The 17,366-nt window shown below is 43.4% G+C and overlaps 1 protein-coding gene across 2 annotated transcripts in view; it reads right to left on the bottom strand.

Moving 5' to 3' along the window:
* The window catches only part of LOC114617638 (serpin B6-like), a 24,463-nt gene that overhangs the window by 4,958 nt on the left and 2,139 nt on the right, over positions 1-17,366 (bottom strand). The window contains exons 2-4 of one of the 2 annotated variants that reach the window (XM_028763260.1): positions 13,978-14,354; positions 2,131-2,283; positions 970-1,087 (exon numbers count right to left, since the gene is read on the bottom strand). In XM_028763260.1, coding sequence (XP_028619093.1) covers positions 970-1,087; positions 2,131-2,283; positions 13,978-14,181 — 475 coding nt within the window. In that variant the 5' untranslated portion in view covers positions 14,182-14,354. Of the gene's footprint in view, positions 1-959; positions 1,088-2,130; positions 2,284-13,977; positions 14,355-17,366 lie in introns of those variants that run through there. The other variant, XM_028763261.1, reaches the window with a different exon arrangement.

Raw genomic sequence — 17,366 nt, 5'->3', positions numbered from 1 at the left:
CCCCCTTCTCTCCTCTCCCCTCTCTCCATACTGCCTATAGATCATGATATAAAGCTCTCTGCTACTGCTCCAGCACCATGTCTGTCTGCTTCCTACCATGATGATCATGAAATAACCCTTCTAAAACTGTAAGCAAGCTCCTTGTGTGAAGTTTTCTTTTATAACAGTTGCCTTGGTCATGATGTGTCTTCACAACAACAGAACAGTAACAAAGACAAGACTCAACTAGCTAGCAGAGTTTGCTGATACATGCAAAGGGATCATAGGTAAATGGTGCCACCTCCTGCTCTGGAGCGCTGATTCCTGATTTAGAGCTGAAGATACAGATCAACATTAGAGTAGTTTACTTTGCCTACCATAGTGATGCCCTTGGGCTCAATCCTCAGGCAAGTCAAAAGCAGTCTTTATAAAAAAAAAAAAAAAGTAATTTTTTTTTTACATTTGAAGATCTTGTGAAAGCACTAACAATATTATTAGTAATAATAGACTGCAAAACCAGGCATCATAGCACATGCCTTTATTTAGAACTAAGAGGCAGGCTGATTTCTGATTTTAAGTCCAGCTTAGTCTAAAGCGTGAGTTTCAGGACAGCCAAAGACAGTGAGATCATGTCTCAAAGAATGAAAACAAAAATAAAAATAAAGACTAGACACAGAAGACTGTCCTGGCAGGTGAAGGTACTTACTACCAAATCTGAAGAACTGGGTAGAATCATAGGACACACTGGTGGAAATAGAAAACCAAATCTGTAGTGTTCCTGACAGCAGGTGTGCACAGACAGACACAAACCCAAACAAACCAACCAAAACCACATAAATATACCCTTTTTTTTTTTTTTCAAAATAGGCTAACTGTTTAACAGGGATGGGGTGTGGCTCAGTGGCAGAGAAGATCCGACTCAGCATGCTCCAGACCCTGGAGTCAAATCTCAACACCAAAAACAAACAAAACAGAGTAACTCTGTGTCACCTTCTGTCTTTTTGGCTACCCAGGTGTTGATGTGCTGTCGGGACTGCTCTGGAGCGCCCTTGAAGTCCAGGTTTTCTATCTCTGCTTTGTACAACTTGCGGCAGGAATCTTTAAAAGACTGAGACAGAACAACATAATTATACAGCCATGAAAGTGATTAGCACCAACAGCTTCCTTCCCAACACCCAAAAGCAAAATATCAGATGCACAGATGTGATTTGCAAGCAAATATGTGGAAAGAGTATAAAACCCAGCCTTCCTGATTCTGGCTTTCTTTATCCTAAATTTGTGAATGAGGTAAAATGTTAGTTGGTATGAGAATAACTAAAAACCATGACAAACAGCTGGATCCTTGACACAGAGGCTCAAGAAGGTCACTGGGAGCAGCCTCAGATTCAGCATCACACTGCTGTCACTCTAAGAGGACACAACACTGGCAGACTGAAGGTTAACCCCACAAGAGCTATGACATCTCTGTGCTGTACATAGGCTGGATCTTCTACCACACTTTTCCATGTTAACAGTAATAAAAATTTGCATCACTCAAGATAGTGTCACCTATAGCTACAGAACTAGACGTGGAAGCTATAAACTGTGTATATCATTTTAATTGATTTTACTTCATGATATGGAATTAGACCATGGTCAGGCAGCTCCATGGCAGGGGATGAGCCACTCACAAGAACACAGCCTGTGTTAGGGTGTGGGTCCGTGGCTCATTGCAGTAGTGAAGGACCAGCATAGCCTGCACAGGGCCATACAGGGAACTGATCACCAGCACAAAGCAAATTAAAGAACAAGCCGATTGCTGATATAGTCTAGGAAATGACAATAACATTGATGACCACCCACATTCTGCCATGATACAAGAGAAAACTCAACACAGTATTAAAAGGATCAAAATTCCATTATGTCAGCAGAATATATGGAATAGCTTCTCAATATTTCTATGAATCAGCTGATCTCGTGGCTATATACTAAACTCCTCTTTGAAAGAACTGTCTTTATTTTTTATTTGTATCTTTATGTGTGTGAGGCAAATGTATATTTCATGTGGCTGTGTGCCACTGTTGAAGGTGTGCATGTATGTTTATAAAAGGCTATGTGATGGCTAGAAGGTAACTTCAGCTTAATGTCTCTGAGTACTAACATGACACTTACTTCTAGGACTTCAAAACTGTTTTCTACAAAGACACTGCTGGCTGTTTTGAGTGTGTGCCTTCTGTTAGTCTTGTTCATTTCTGTGAGAAGTGACTGAAAGCCCTGGTAGACATCTCCTCTTCCATTGCTGCTGCATTTATCCAAAGAAAGTACCTGAAATCAAACAGATTAAAAACAACTTCAGTAGGCCAAGCTATAGGAAATGAGTCATCACTAAACTCATCCTCAGAATTTTACAGATCCCTAATGCCACTCAAAGACCCACCTAGTTAGAAATGAAAGTACCTTGTAGGTTCTCTATCCAAAGTCCTCCATGTGTCCTGTCAGCCCTGATCTGAGAAGAAATAGTCTTTAACAAACCTAACTCTCCAAATTCACAAATGACACTCTGGCTTCAAGCATGGCTACCAATCAGACATGCTGTCATTCTAGTGCACCCAGCTCCTGATCTCAGGTCATCTCTTCCTTGCTCTTGGGCTTGGGCTGGCTCCAGCATGTCTGACCACCAGAATTTAGGAGAGTGACCCTCTTTCAGGACTAGATTGTAAAGGGCCTAGAGCTGCCACATTTATGTTCTTGTTTCCAGCTACACTGGTAGAAAGAAACCCAAGCCACATGGAAAATTCTGGAGTATTTATGCTATCACACAAATATACTTGAAAGAGAAACATGACCCTATCCAACAGTGAACTTGCTAGATACACCAAAGCCAGACATTAGATTTACCTTCTTAGACTTTCCAATCCTTCTGAAAAGGTACACAAATTATTTCAGCTGCATCCATAGGAAACAGATAAACTGCTTATGAGTAGATGTAATATTTTGGAACTAAAAGAGAAAGAGAGAGAGAGAGAGAGAGAGAGAGAGAGAGAGAGAGAGAGAGAGAGGAGAGAAATAGAGAGACAGAGAGAGGGGGAGCTTAAATTAAATCTATGCCCTAACTCTCTCCAGTAAGGAAGCAGCCTGAGGAAGAAACAAATTTATCTTATTTCTAAAAAGAAGAGAAAAGAAAAGGAAAGGGAAGAAAAATAAAAGAAAGGAGGAAAAAGGATGCCAAGAGCTAACCCAGAATGCAATGGTGTGGCATAAGGTGGTGATGGATTAGGAAAGACTGGCTTCAAACACAAGTAGGGATGAATCAAATATCCCTAACCTTGGGTTAAAGAGACTGGACACACATGCTTGGCTGTGAATCAGAATTGCTGCAGTTTGGAGACTGCAATATGCAATTTCTCCAATACACTGAATATATTCCACCAAATTGATACATTATCATTTGATACTCAGTTCCTCAGAATATAACTATATCTGGAACTAAGCTATTGTAGGGTCAGGGTTAGGGTCAGTGATGTTTAAAGGAAGTCATTATGTGAGCTAAACTCAATCTGTGTCGTTATAACGAAAGCTGATAATAACATAGACATCCAGGAAATGTAGGCTTGGGTTTTTAAAACTTACTTTTAATACAGGTTCTCAAATGGTTTGACACATTTTCTACCCCACAGTCCAAATGGAGAAATGATTGTAAATAGGACAAAGGGATGTGGACCTGTTTAGAAGTAGTTTTTTGGGGCAATTTCAATCTCTGTATGTCAGGATACCAGCAGTCCAGTTCAGTAGTGTTAGGATACTAAACCTGAGTCAGAGGTGGTGGCATGCATGATCCAGCAAAAACAGCCAGGCCTCCACCAAATCTGCATGAGTGAGCAGGAGCTAGCAGAACCAGACATGACCCCAGGAGAAGTTCTCTGTCATGCATCTCTCAACAAAGAAAAGACCAACAAAGACACAAGACCAACATTCTAAAGCCAGCTATGCAAGCACCCTGTGACTATCAATCAAGTCCTATTTATACTCTCTCCAAATATAACTTGTGATTCCATGGCTCTTCCTTCAATAAAACACCACATGAGTCTACCTCAACAAGACACCTCTTGAGTTTGCATCACATGACAAACCAAAAACCCCAACTTCAAGGAGAGACAAAACTGTCCTTAACTATTAATAATAAAAAATAAAGTCTTCTAACTCCTGGAATTTTAGTTTTCAGCCACTAGAACTACAACAAAATACTCTGTGTTAATAAATGTTGGGGTCAACACTGCTTAATCATTAACTCTTTACAAAGTCTTGTACTCTGTGTGAGAGCACTAAGAACACTCATAGATCTTATAGACCGGTAGCCTTTGGTGAGAAAGTACTAACTTACATAAGAACAAGTGACCAACAGATCTTATGGACAGGTACATAGTGACCTGTTCTGCCCTGCTTCTTCTGTGAACTCTTCACCCAGCCAATATCCTGTTCCGTCATTTTTTTCAGGAGCACCTGAGGGCAACTCATGAAGCGTGCTTGAGAGCAGCTTTGATTCAGGAGAACGCCACGGTCCACCTGCCCGTGAGACAGTCTGTGTGGAGGATCAGAGCGGCGAATCCTTGAGGTAAGGCATGGGACAAGCATTTTCTAAGCAGTCACTATTTGTGACAGGGCTCAAGGAGTCCCTCGGGACGTGAGGAACTAGGGTTAAGAAAAAGGATTTAAAGAAATTTTTAGATTTTGTAACAAAAAGTTGTCCATGGTTCCCCCAAGAGAGAACAATTGATGAAAAACGGTGGCGCCGAGTTGGCGATTGTTATAAAGATTATTATGAAATGTTTGGACCTTCCAAAATACCGGTTATACCTTTTAACTATTGGTCTCTCGTTAATGATATTCTTAGAACTAACCCAGAGTGGCCAGATCTCCAATGTTTGATCTCTGAAGGAGAGCAGTCCTTTAAAGAATCCACCTCCCATTTTCCTTCCACTGACCTAGCAACTTGCACGCCTACATCACCTCTGTCCCCTTTAAGAGAAGAACCTTATTCGGGCCCCACTTTAGTGGCTGATGGTGCCTTGGATAGGTCTCTTCCTGCGTCAGTCATTATTGATATGGAAAACATTTCTGACCTCACACCCCACCCCCGCCCCGCGCTGCCTTGTAGAAAAAACTTTCTCCAAAACCTCCCAATAACAAGCCCAAAAGAAGCCTTTATCCCTCTTTGTGCGCCCTTGAGGACGCTGGTGATCTGCTGCCACCAGTGGATGAAACGAATCTCACAGGAGAGGCAGACCACTAGAATCAGATAGTTATTACGACCTGCCCAAAATGGCTACAATTGCCTTAGCCTCAGCCCTCCCCACACACACACACACAGGTGTCACTACTCTCCTCTCTTTTATTCTGCCGCCACCTTATGGAATTCTGGATGCAGTTTTTGATTCGCCTGCCATGTCTGATGCATTCTGCCAGCTGACTACTGATGTCACGTCCCTGCTCCTTATGGTAGAGACCTGGAAGGAACAGGTCCAATTGGTCAGAGCCCTCCAGCAGTTAGAGGCAGAATTACCTGGCCTTGCTCCCCCTTCCCTAGCAACCGAAAAAAGAGGCTGTGGCTCCTTTAAGTGGCAGTGCAGCTCATGGCATGGAGAGCTCTAAACTTCCCCTCAGCAATCATCTCACAATCATCTCGAGCCTCTGCTAAATCTAAGAAAAAGAGAGTGCTGGCCTTCCCCCTTTCCCTAAGGAGCGGAGCTACAGTTCCTAGAGATTCCCTGTCCCCATGGACTGACTTGGAGGAAAGCCAGGAAATGGGTGGGGGAGAAGGAATAGATGATGAACCTCAGCCTGAATCGCAGGAAACTGAGTGTCCCCCGCCCCCTGCACTACCCCTGATGGGCAGGAGGATGTTCTGCCCCCTATCGTTACAAGCGGCTAGATTTAAAGGTTTTAGAAAAGTTTAAGGCAGCAGTATCTAAGGATGGTCCTATGGCCCCGTTTACATTGGCACTTTTGGAATCCTCCACTGAGGGATGGCTCACGCCCAGAGAATTCTCCCAGCTTGCTAGGGCTGTGCTCTCTAGGAGATACTTTGTACTTTGAACATCAGAAATGGTGGAAACGGGAAAAGAAATTGAAACCAGAAGCCATGAGCGCAACCAGACACTAAGTCATGAACTGCAAGAAAGATTTCGGGTGAACCACCCTATAACACCTTGGAAGCCCAAATGTGTTTCTTACCCGGGCTCTTGGCTCAAGTCTGCCAGGCATGCCTGGCAGCCTGGCAAAAGCTACCCCCAAAATCAGGCTCTTCCTCTGGTCTCACTAAGGTGCTACAGGGAGCAGATGAATCCTATAATTCCTTTATTAGCTGCCTTACAGAGACCGCCGAGCACCTGTTTGGGGTGCAGAAGCCTGAAAAATCCCCTTATTAAACAGCTTGCCTTTGAAAATGCCAACCCTACTTGTCAAGATATTCTTAAATATCACCGTTCTACGTCACTGGCATAATAGATTCATCTCTGTGCATGGACTAGAACAAACCACGCCATAGGCTTGGCGATTGGCGTCGCCCTTCAGAGGGTGGGCTTAAGAGGCTCCCAAAAAACCTGCTATAATTGTAAACAGCCCAGTCATGTTTGGCGAGAATGCCCCATCTCAGCCAGATTCGAGGACCTCCCGTTGGGGGCCAGAGGGACAACCCCCAGCATAGGCATTACAGACCACCTTGTGACCCCCTCCCCTGCTATAGGGGTCAACATTGGGCCAGAAAGTGTAAATCCAAAAGAGATGACCAGGGACTCCCCTTAGCACCACAGCTTTCCAGAAACTTCCTGAGGGAACATCCTCCGGCCCCCACCTCCAGGACAAGCCCCGGGGCGATAGGGTTTGTTCCTCAATGGATTCCACATGACACACTCTGCCCATTACCCAACAATCTGCCTCCCAGCAGTCCATTGCCCAGCTCTGGAGAGCCACAAAAAACAGCCCAGGATTGGACGTCTGTGCCACCTCCAGCACAGTATTGACTCCAGAGGAGGGCATTCAGGCCATGCCTAATGGTGTTCATGTCCCCCTACCCCCCAAATACTTTTGGCATAGTTCTGGGGAGGGCCTCACTTTCCTTAAAGTAACTCCAGATTACATCTGGAGTTATAGACTCCGACCACCAAGGGGGAGATTCAGATTCTTGCCAATACTACAAGTGGTCCTGTGTTTATACCTGCACAACAGACCATTGGCCAATTGCTGCTTTTTCCCAAGGTTTCTACTAAAACACCTACCTTAAAGACACCAGAGCCCCCAGCAAAAAAGGAATAGCAGAGGCCTGTTGGGCTCAGAAGATTACTTCCTCTCGCCCCATGCTTACTTTGAGTCTAAATGGAAAAATATTTCAAGGATTCATGCCCTTGAAAGGACTCAGGTGCTGATGCCACTGTCATCTCTGACAGGTTTTGTCCAGCTGCCTGGCCGCTGACCAATTTAGCCACCCACTTACAGGGGATTAGACACTCCAAAAATCCTCAAGTCAGCACTCAGACCTTTAAATGGGTAGATCAAGAAGGAAATTCAGGCACCGTAGTCCCGTATGTGATCCCTGATTTGCCAGTCAATCTCTGGGGGAGAGATATTCTCTCCCAAATGAATGTCTTCGTGTACAGTCCAAATGATGTGGTGACAAGACAAATGTTGGCTCAGGGATTCCTGCCAGGACAAGGATTAGAAAAACAGGCACAAGGTATAAAAGAACCTCTGGTTGTGACACAGAGACCTGATCAGTGAGGCTTGGGATCCCAGCCTCAGGCTTTTCCCTAACGGCCACGGTCACACCTGCTCCCCAGACTCATGCAGAGAAAACTTCCTGGAAAGACACTACCCCTGACTGTGTTGATCAGTGGTAGCTAATACAAGAGAAGTTGACTGCTGCTAGAGAGTTAGTGCAGGAACAGTTGGCAGCTGGTCACATTGAGCCATCTTCTTCCCCTTGGAATACCCTAATTTTTGTTATTAAGAAAAAGTCTGGCAAGTGGAGACTCTTACAAGATCTCCGTGCAGTTAACAGAGTTATGATTCCTATCGGAGCCCTGCAGCCTGGTCTTCCATCTCCTGCTGCCATCCCAACAGATCTTTTTAAAATTGTTATTGGTTTAAAAGATTGCTTTTTCACCATACCTCTTCATTCAGATGATTGTCATCATTTTGCATTTAGCATTCCTCAAATTAATTTCCAGAGGCCCATGGACCATCTTCATTGGCAAGTCCTCCCTCAGGGCATGGCAAATAGCCCTACCCTAGCTCAAAAGTATGTAGCCCATATAATCCAACCTGTCAGAAATGCCTGGCCACAAACATACATTCTTCATTACATGGATGACATTTTACTGGCTGCCCCTAGTAGACAGCAAGCCCTCTCATGTTTTCAACTTCAAGAGGCACTGAGTTCACAGGGACTTAAAAATTGATCCTGAAAAAAAATAAGATGAAAGATTCTTATTCCTTATTCCTATCTAGAGTATGAGCTTGAGTTAGGACAAGTTCGTACCCAAAGATTGAGCTTCAGCTTTCTTTCTTTTTTTTTTTTGTTTGTTTGTTTGTTTTTCAAGACGGGGTTTCTCTGTGTAGCCCTGGCTGTCCTGGAACTCACTCTATAGACCAGGCTGGCCTCGAACTCAGAAATCCACCTGCCTCTGCCTCCCAAGTGCTGGGATTAAAGGTGCGTGCCACCACTGCTCAGCTGAGCTTCAGCTTTCTTCCCTTAAGACTTTACATGATTTTCAACAGTTGCTTGAGAATCTTTAGTTTGATGGTCCCTATTTAAAGATTCTTCCTGAGGTTCTAGTTCCCCTTAAGGAACTTCTTTCAGGAGACTCCCATCCTTTGTCCCGTCGAGTCCTTATGCCCCAAGCCATTTCATCCCTACAGCAAATAAGTCAGGCCACATCTTCCCAAACCTCATTTCAAATTCATTACATTGTTCTACTTTATTACATTGTTTGTGGTACAACACATACTCTGATGCGGGTCTTTTGGCAACAGTCCCAGACTCCTGCAAGGAAGGCATATCCTTTGTTATGGGTATATCTCCCCTCAAGTCCAAGCAAGGTTTTGGCAACCTATTATTCCTTGTCTGCCGCCCTAATTTTTAAAGGAAGAAAAATGTCTAGACAATATTTTGGTAAGGATCCTGATATTATTATTGTCCCTTACACATCAGATCAAGTGGAGTGGCTTCTTCAATAGGATGATGATTGGGCCATAGCCTGCGCCTTGTTTGCAGGCACCGTAGACAATCATTATCCAAATGATCCCCTTACACAATTTGTAAAGATGGATTCCTTAACTTTCCCCAAAGTCACCTCCAGGACTCCACTCCTTGAGGGCACCTTGGTGTTTACAGATGGTTCTTCGACAGGCAAAGCTGCCTATGTTCTACAAGATCAGGTTATTTCAGTACACTCCCCATATACCTCTGCCCAGCTGGTGGAATTCTTCGCAGTCCTTCAGGTTTTTAAAACCCAGTTAATTTGTATACTGATAGTGCCTACGTGGTCCAGTCTATTCCTGTCTTAGAGACAGTCTCATATATTAAACCTGCTTCTACTACCTCCAAATTATTTGTGGAAATTCAATCCTTAATCATTCAGAGGACAATGCCATTTGCTTGTAGGACACTTGAGAGCCCATTCTGGCCTGGGTGGTCCTCTATCACATGGAAATGCCCTGGCTGATGAGGCCACTCATGCAGCATTCCCTGCCCTACTTGATTTGGCTAAATGGGCTCATGCTTTACATCATTTAAATGCCTCTACCTTGCACCATATGTTTAAGATGTCTAGAGATCAAGCAAGAGAAATTGTTAAGTCCTGTGGTGGATGTGCCACCCTGCTGCCAGTCCATCACCTGGGAGTTAACCCTACAGGACTCATCCCTAATGAACAATGGCAGGTGGATGTTACCCATTGTCCTTCTTTTGGAAAGTTAAAATATGTGTATGTCACAGTTGATACCTATAGTGGCTTTATGCACATACCCTACAGTGTGTGGCTACCATTGGAAAACCACAGATTATTAAAACTGACAATGGCCCCTGTTATACAGGGACTAAGTTTCAACAGTTTTGTTACCAGTTTAACATCAAACATGTTACAGGTATTCCCTATAATCCTCAAGGCCAAGGCATTGTAGAATGAGCCCATCAGACTTTGAAAAATATGCTTTAATGCCTGACTGAAGTTACAGATGCATACTCTCCCTTAATGCCTCAAAACAGGCTCAATCATGCTCTCTTTGTTCTTAACTTCTTGTCCCTGGACAATGAAGGCAGGTCAGTGGCTGACCGCCTGTGGCATCCTAAATCACATGATTCTTATGCATTAGTGCACTGGAAGGATCCCCTTACTGGACAATGGAAAGGACCAGATCCCGTCCTTATCTGGGGACGAGGGTCTGCCTGCATCTATGGCAAAGAGAATGCTGGCCCAAGATGGCTACCAGAGAAGCTACTGAAAACTATTAACCCACCTGTGTCCAGAATGGAGCAACCATCTCTTCCTGAGACAAATCTAATTTCTTTTCCAGATGCTGCTCCAGGCAAGAATTCTCGTGATCCTGTGGCTGACCAGAATGATCATCTACGTTTAACTGCCTCTGCCTAAGGCCTGTAATAGACACATCCCTTGGGATTAAACTTGGATAGTCCTCTCAGAGAGGGATGATGTTGTCTGGGCCACTTCAAAACTTCCACCAGCATTTCGTAGCCAACACACCTTACTCCCAATCTTTGTAAGCTGGCACAGGGAGTGATGGCCCCTTGGAGTCTTCAACATCAGCTAGGCCTATACAGAGCCCCAGAGGGTAATGTGCCCAATACTCAGATTATTACTCCTCAACATGTTTGGGTTTCTGCTCCTTGGCCAGCTGGCCCTGGTTGTTATAATTCTGTCAGCTGAACCTTACTTCAAAATATAGATTTTTATATTTGCCCAGGGCTCCATCATGGCCACTCTGTCCATAATAAGTGCAGTAGCAAAGCTGATTTTTATTGTGCAAGTTGGAGTTGTGAGACCTCGGGGATGGTCTACTGGAATTCTACCTCCTCCTGGGACTATATTACTGCCTCATGAAATTTTTTGAGTCCCCAAAGCTCTTTAGATGCCAACCCTATTTGTAAAAGTTACAACCGTATCACCTTGGGTTGGTGCCTCCTCCTGTCCATTACATTTACAGACTATGCCAAGTCCCAAGATTGGACATGGGGATTTTCATGGGGTCTCCGCCTTTTCAATCAGGCACAGATACTGGCCTTATCTTTATCATTAAGCTCCTCAAAGAACCAGTTCATGTAAAATCACCAGTCCCTATTGGTCCCAACCTGGTTCTAGTTCTCCAGGTACAGCCACATAAAAAAAAACCTAACCCTCCATCTCCTACAGAGACTGCTCATATATTTACTTCAGTAACTTCCCCTGCTCCCAAAGCTGATTCTCCCAAAGCTGATACTCCCCTCATTGCTCAGATGGAGAATCTTATTCTTACCTTAGTGAATCAGACCTTCCTTACACTTAATTCCACTTCCCCTGATCTTGTTGATCATTGCTGGCTGTGTTTCCATTCTCAACTACCTTTCTATGAAGGCATTGCTGTTACCTGGCAGTTTTACACCTACGAATAACTCCAATCATTATCACTGGCAACCTGGAGAGTGGAATGGTTTGTCCCTCTCTCAGGTCTCGGGATTGGACTTCTGTGTAATTCTTAATACACTCCCTTCACAGTATGCCCACCTTTGTAATGTTACTCTTGCATTTGATATTAGTAGCCAGCATTTAGTTCCACCAAATCCACCCACCTGGTGGGTTTGCCTTGATGTCTTCACCCCCTGCCTTTCAACCAGCACCTTTTCGGCTAAGAATTCTGATTTTTACATTCTTGTATAGTTGGTACCTCAATTGGTTTATTATCCTTCAGAAGAATTTTTTCATTTGTGGGATCAGTCCACTGATTCCTCTCCTTCACTGGTTCACCAGTGAAAAGAGCCCCTAACTGCCATCACCATTACAGTCCTCCTGGGCCTCAGTGCCATAGGTGAGGGGACTGGTATTTCCTTGTATGTTCTTTTCAAATCTAGGTATCAAGAACTCAGTGTCACCATTGACAGAGATGATCAGCATCTTCAACAAGGTATCGACCACCTCTCAGATTCCTTCTCCTCCTTAGCTAAAGTCATCCTCCAGAATCATAGACAACTTGATTTACTCTTTTTACAGCAGGGAAGACTATGTGCAGCTTTTAAAGGATGTTGCTTTTACATAGATAAGACAGGGATGGTTAAAGAGAGTATGAAAAAGATCAGAGAAGGCAAGAAGGCCTTGAGAGGGGAGAGAGAGAGAGAGAGAGAGAGAGAGAGAGAGAGAGAGAGAGAGAGGAGGTACAAAGGTACAAGAATTGGTTTTCAACCTCTCCATGGTTGTCAACCCTACTTCCTTCCATTTTAGGACCATTAATTGGGTTATTTTTGCTTATTTATTTTGGTCCCTGGGCCTTAAACAGGATTACCAATTTTGTGAAACAACAGATAGATAATTTGGCAGCAAAACCTATTCAGATACATTATCATAAGTTAGCTTTGGAGGCCCATGAGATTCGAGATGAGGTTGTTACTCCATCCAGGGTGTTGCCAAAACCCATCTCCACCCAACCTAAAAGAGGGGACTTCTGCCCCTAGACTAAGCAGAGAGGAGCCACCCAGAACCCCCTCTGATTGGTGATCTAAATTCTTGCTTAGGCTATGAGGCAAAGCACTGCAAGGGAATATAAATTAAAACTAAAAATATCTTTTTGGGTTCCCTGAGGGACAATCCTGACTGCATAGCGGTTGATGTCCAAAGTATCCCCTCTCCATGAAAAAGACATCAAGACAGGTATGGCCCCCATGCCTCACTGGACAATGACAGGAGGACTGGAGCTATTACAAAATCCCCTTTAATTACTGGAGGTCAGGCCTCTATCCCTGCCTTGGCAAAGATTAGAATCACCATGGTTCCTCAATACTGAGAGAGAAGGGAAGATGTCAGGAGCGACCCTGCTTAATCATTAACTCCTTACAAAGTCTTGACCTCTATGGGAAAGCACTAAGAACAAATAATCATAGATCTTGTAAACAGGTAGCCTTTGGTGGGAAAGTACTAACTTACATAAGAACAAGTGACCAACAGATCTTATAGACAGGTACATAGTAACCTATTCTGCCCTGCTTCTTCTGTGAACTCTTCACCCAGCCAATATCCTGTTCCTGAGAACACCTGCACTCTCCAGAAACAAAGAAGAAGAACCCTACATCATCCCCCTCCCCACATCTTGCTTCTATGTATATATAACCCTACGTGGGAAAAATAAAAATTTGACAGCTTGATCAGATTTCCAGACTTGTTGGCCATTTCTTATGTAACCTTGTCCCTCATTCTCTCTTTCAGGTGGTCCCCCAGTCCCAGTCCACTGCCTGCTGGACAGGGCAAATAAAGCCAGACAATCTGCAGTGTCTGTTACACAACCAAAGCTAGAACTTCAGGAAGTGTGCACTGTACTTTTATCCACCTTATTCTGGGAAAGATGGTCTCTGAGGTTTGCATACTTTTGCCGATAAAGCACAAAACTCAACAAGATCCCCCAAAGGTTCTATCCTTAGTCTCTCAGACTAGACTGACCCCATTTGAGAATAAAATTCAAGATCTTAGGAACAGACTTACTCGTTGGAGGGTTGAGATCCATTAGGGACAGAAAACAGACAGTGGAGATCATAGAGGCCTTGGTGCCATCCATTTGGTATTTTGCACCAAATTAAACCTCACACACACAGTCACCACCAGTGGATTAGAATATTACAGCTAGGATTCCAACAGAGATTGCACATCCTGCCCATCAACACTTCAATCACACCCTTATATCTTCTGCAAGGGCAATTTGAAATATGGAGGATAAGCTCAACTGACAGTCCACAGTATTTATTTACTCTATAATGATGCTGGTTACCTGACTTATCTGACTTGCAGTGGTTCCATTTGCTCCCATTAAGATCATAGCCAGAGATGAAAACATGCTTGAGGGTGAGAAAAATACATTTTTTGAGATGTCTTCACCCAATACTCTGAAAAGCTTTAAGGCAAAAGTATCATTTGATTCCAGCAGAGGATCCATGATGCCGAGCCTGAAATGAGGGATTACAATAAACATCATAAAACCACAGTCTAATGTATAGGCTGAATCTTCAGTCTCACCAACATTGTGATGCTCTAACTTGGTGAACAAGGGAAAGATACACCATGGAAAGTAAAGGAGGTCACATGCACAAAGTGTCCATCTTTGTCTATATAGCAAGTCCAGACTAGCATAAGCTACATAGTGAGACCCTGTCTCAAAGAAAACAAAAAAATGAAAATAAGAACCTTACATGCATGCTCAATATTTCTAGTCCAGTGACGTAATACCTAACATCTCCCAGTTTCTTTCAGGAGAGAATTGGGGAAGTACAAAGTCTGACTGCTTGGAGAAGAGATTAAATATTGTTGCTGATTGAAAACATGGGTGTTGGACTGGGGAAATGACTCAGTGGGTAAAGTGCATACCATGCAAATGTGAAGGTCTTAGTTTGGACCCTCAGAAACTGCAAAGCTCAAGAAGGAGGTACATAGTAGTGATCCCAATCATGGGCCAAGGGAGTGGAATCAAAAACCAAAAAACAGCTACTGGACTTGGGAAATAGCTCAATGGATTAAGTGACTGCCATGCACATATAAGGATTGACAAGGTGACACATAGTTGCTATCCCAATTATGGGTGAGGGAGGTGGAGGCAGAAGAATCTCTGGAAGCTCATGGATGGGCCTATAGCCTGGCAAAGGCAGTTGTGAACAAGGAGATCCTATCTCAAAGAAAGTGACAGGCAGAGACCAAAAATTGATGTTGGCTACTTACCTCCACATATGCCTGGAGAAAAACAGGTACCTGCACACACACACACACACACACACACACACACACACACAAATACACCATACATCTACTCAAAAGATAAAAGGAAACTCCTCCAGCTGCTGCTGTTGGCCACACCAGTGATAAGCTGGAAGAGATGGTTTTTCCAAAGTCTTCATGGACCATGCTGTAAATAAGATTGCCATTGAAGTTCTCATGCACTTGAGTCTTCTAAGACACACTTGCACTTAGAGGCATTCATCTGGGCACACACACACACACTATTTTTGCTGTTGTTGTATGTATGTGTCCCATCAACTGCTGTCTATCAGCCAATTTATTGACACAAATCCACTTTCAATTAGGTGCCTATTGAGTGATGTACATCTCACACCCCTTTGCTAAAATAATCTTCTGTTCTGGGCTCCAATATTTTCTTCTCTGCTGATTTTTTCTTCTCACTTAACGGAGTATATTGTCCAATCACTTCCTAAGACAGATTGTCATTAATTTAATTCCTGGCATGTCTGAAAATATAATGATTCTTCCATGCCACTGTGCTTTAAACAAGGTCTATAAAAGGCATGTGAATGATGTCTGAGCCACTTCTTCACAGTTAACCAGAGACCAGTTTTTCTGTTCAAAATTCTGATGACATTCTGATGCCAGCTCCATCAACATCCCTCCTTCACCCAACTGTCTGAACACTTATAAACTCGTATACTCATCGGTGAGCCTCAGATATCCGAATGTCTTGTCACTGTCTGGTCACAGCTCATCCATTTTGCTGAAACGAACATTCCAAATGCTCATCCATTAGAAAGGGAACAGGAGAACCTTTCAATCTAGCAATTCAAGAACATGTCCTTTTCAGTCTGGTGACAATTTTGAAAGTATTGCTGCTTCCTCACAGACTGATTCCTCCTCCCCCCCCCACCCTGCTTCTCTGTTCCACTACCTCCTCACTTTCTGCATTACTTATTTGTCAGATGGTAAAACTCTTGAACTGAGCTCAACCAGGACTTGCTTTCTGTCTTAGTTCCTTTCCCTGTTGCTATGATAAAATACACTGAAAAAAGTAACGCCACTGAAAAGGAGTGTGTTTTAGCTCATGGTTCCTCATGGTAAATGTCAGAGGCAGGACCTAGAGGCAGTTCCTCAAACTACATTCACAATGAGGAACAAGATAAGAAAATGGTGCTGCCCACTTTTTTAGATCTTCCCAAATCTACTAATTAAAATTATAATTCAACCATGGAGAATTTAAAAAACCAATTCATAGTGTGCCTAGATCATCATTTCTATATCCTGTCCATCTGACAGTCGACACTACCACACCAACCTTCTCCATGTCCAAGCACAACAGAGGATGACATTTGTGTGGCAATTTGGGAAAAGGCTACTGCATGTAGAGGGCTGACTGAGAACATTAGCTAAGCTGGGAGGAATCAGTCTCTTGACCCATCTCTTCTCCTTTTGTCAGAACAATAGCCCAGCACACAGCTAGAAGGTTTACAGAGACTGATTACCTGTCCTCACCCAGAGCCAGTAATCGGGGAAAAAGTGTTGGTCTTCCATGTGATCCTTCAACATCTGTCTGCCATTTCTGCCAAATATGGATTAGGGGGTAGGGAATCTGACTCTGTTCTAATTCCATGTACTATTATGGATCTGAGTTAGCTGTAATTAACTTTAAGAGATGCTATAGAACAGGCATTGTGGACCACACCTTTCATCCCAACAAGTGAGAGGCAGAGGCAAACAGATCTCTGAGTTCAAGGCCAGTATTGTCTACAGAACAGCCAGGGTTACACACAAAAGCCCTGTCCTGAAAAACAAAACAAAACAAACAAACATACATACATACATACATACATACATACATACATACATTAAAAAGCTTCGAATTGAAATTGTAATGTTAAATGCAGTCGTTCCTACATATCTAAATGACATCAGTTGGTGTATGAAATGCCACCATCCTCAAGTGTTCAATTCACTTATATAACTTTAAGTCATCCCTAGATGACCTATGGTACTCAATGCAGTGTAACTGCAAGATATACGGAGGCTGTACACCACACTGTTTGGAGGGGGGAAAAATCTGTCCATTTGAGTTAGAGTCTAACTATACAACACAGGCTGGTCTCAAGTAATCATACCTCCCAATATACGCATGTCTGTTTCCATGGATTTCATTCATATGTAAAATTAGAAGAGAGAAATCAATACTATATAGAAAATACTGGGAAAGAAGCTAGATATGCTGCTATACACCTGCAATACCAGCATCCAAAGCCTGAGGCAGGTAGAGTTCAAGGCCAACTTGGTCTACAAAATGAATTCCAGGACGGTCAGAAAATCAGTCAGGAGAGGACAGTCAGGAGAGGACAGTCAGGAGAGGACAGTCAGGAGAGGAAGAGAGGGAGAGGGAGAGGGAGAGGGAGAGGG

The sequence above is a fragment of the Grammomys surdaster genome, unplaced genomic scaffold, assembly GCF_004785775.1.
Source record: "Grammomys surdaster isolate TR1022 unplaced genomic scaffold, NIH_TR_1.0 137, whole genome shotgun sequence".
Classification (NCBI taxonomy): Eukaryota; Metazoa; Chordata; class Mammalia; order Rodentia; family Muridae; genus Grammomys; species Grammomys surdaster.
This window is presented reverse-complemented; position numbering and strand designations above follow the sequence as displayed.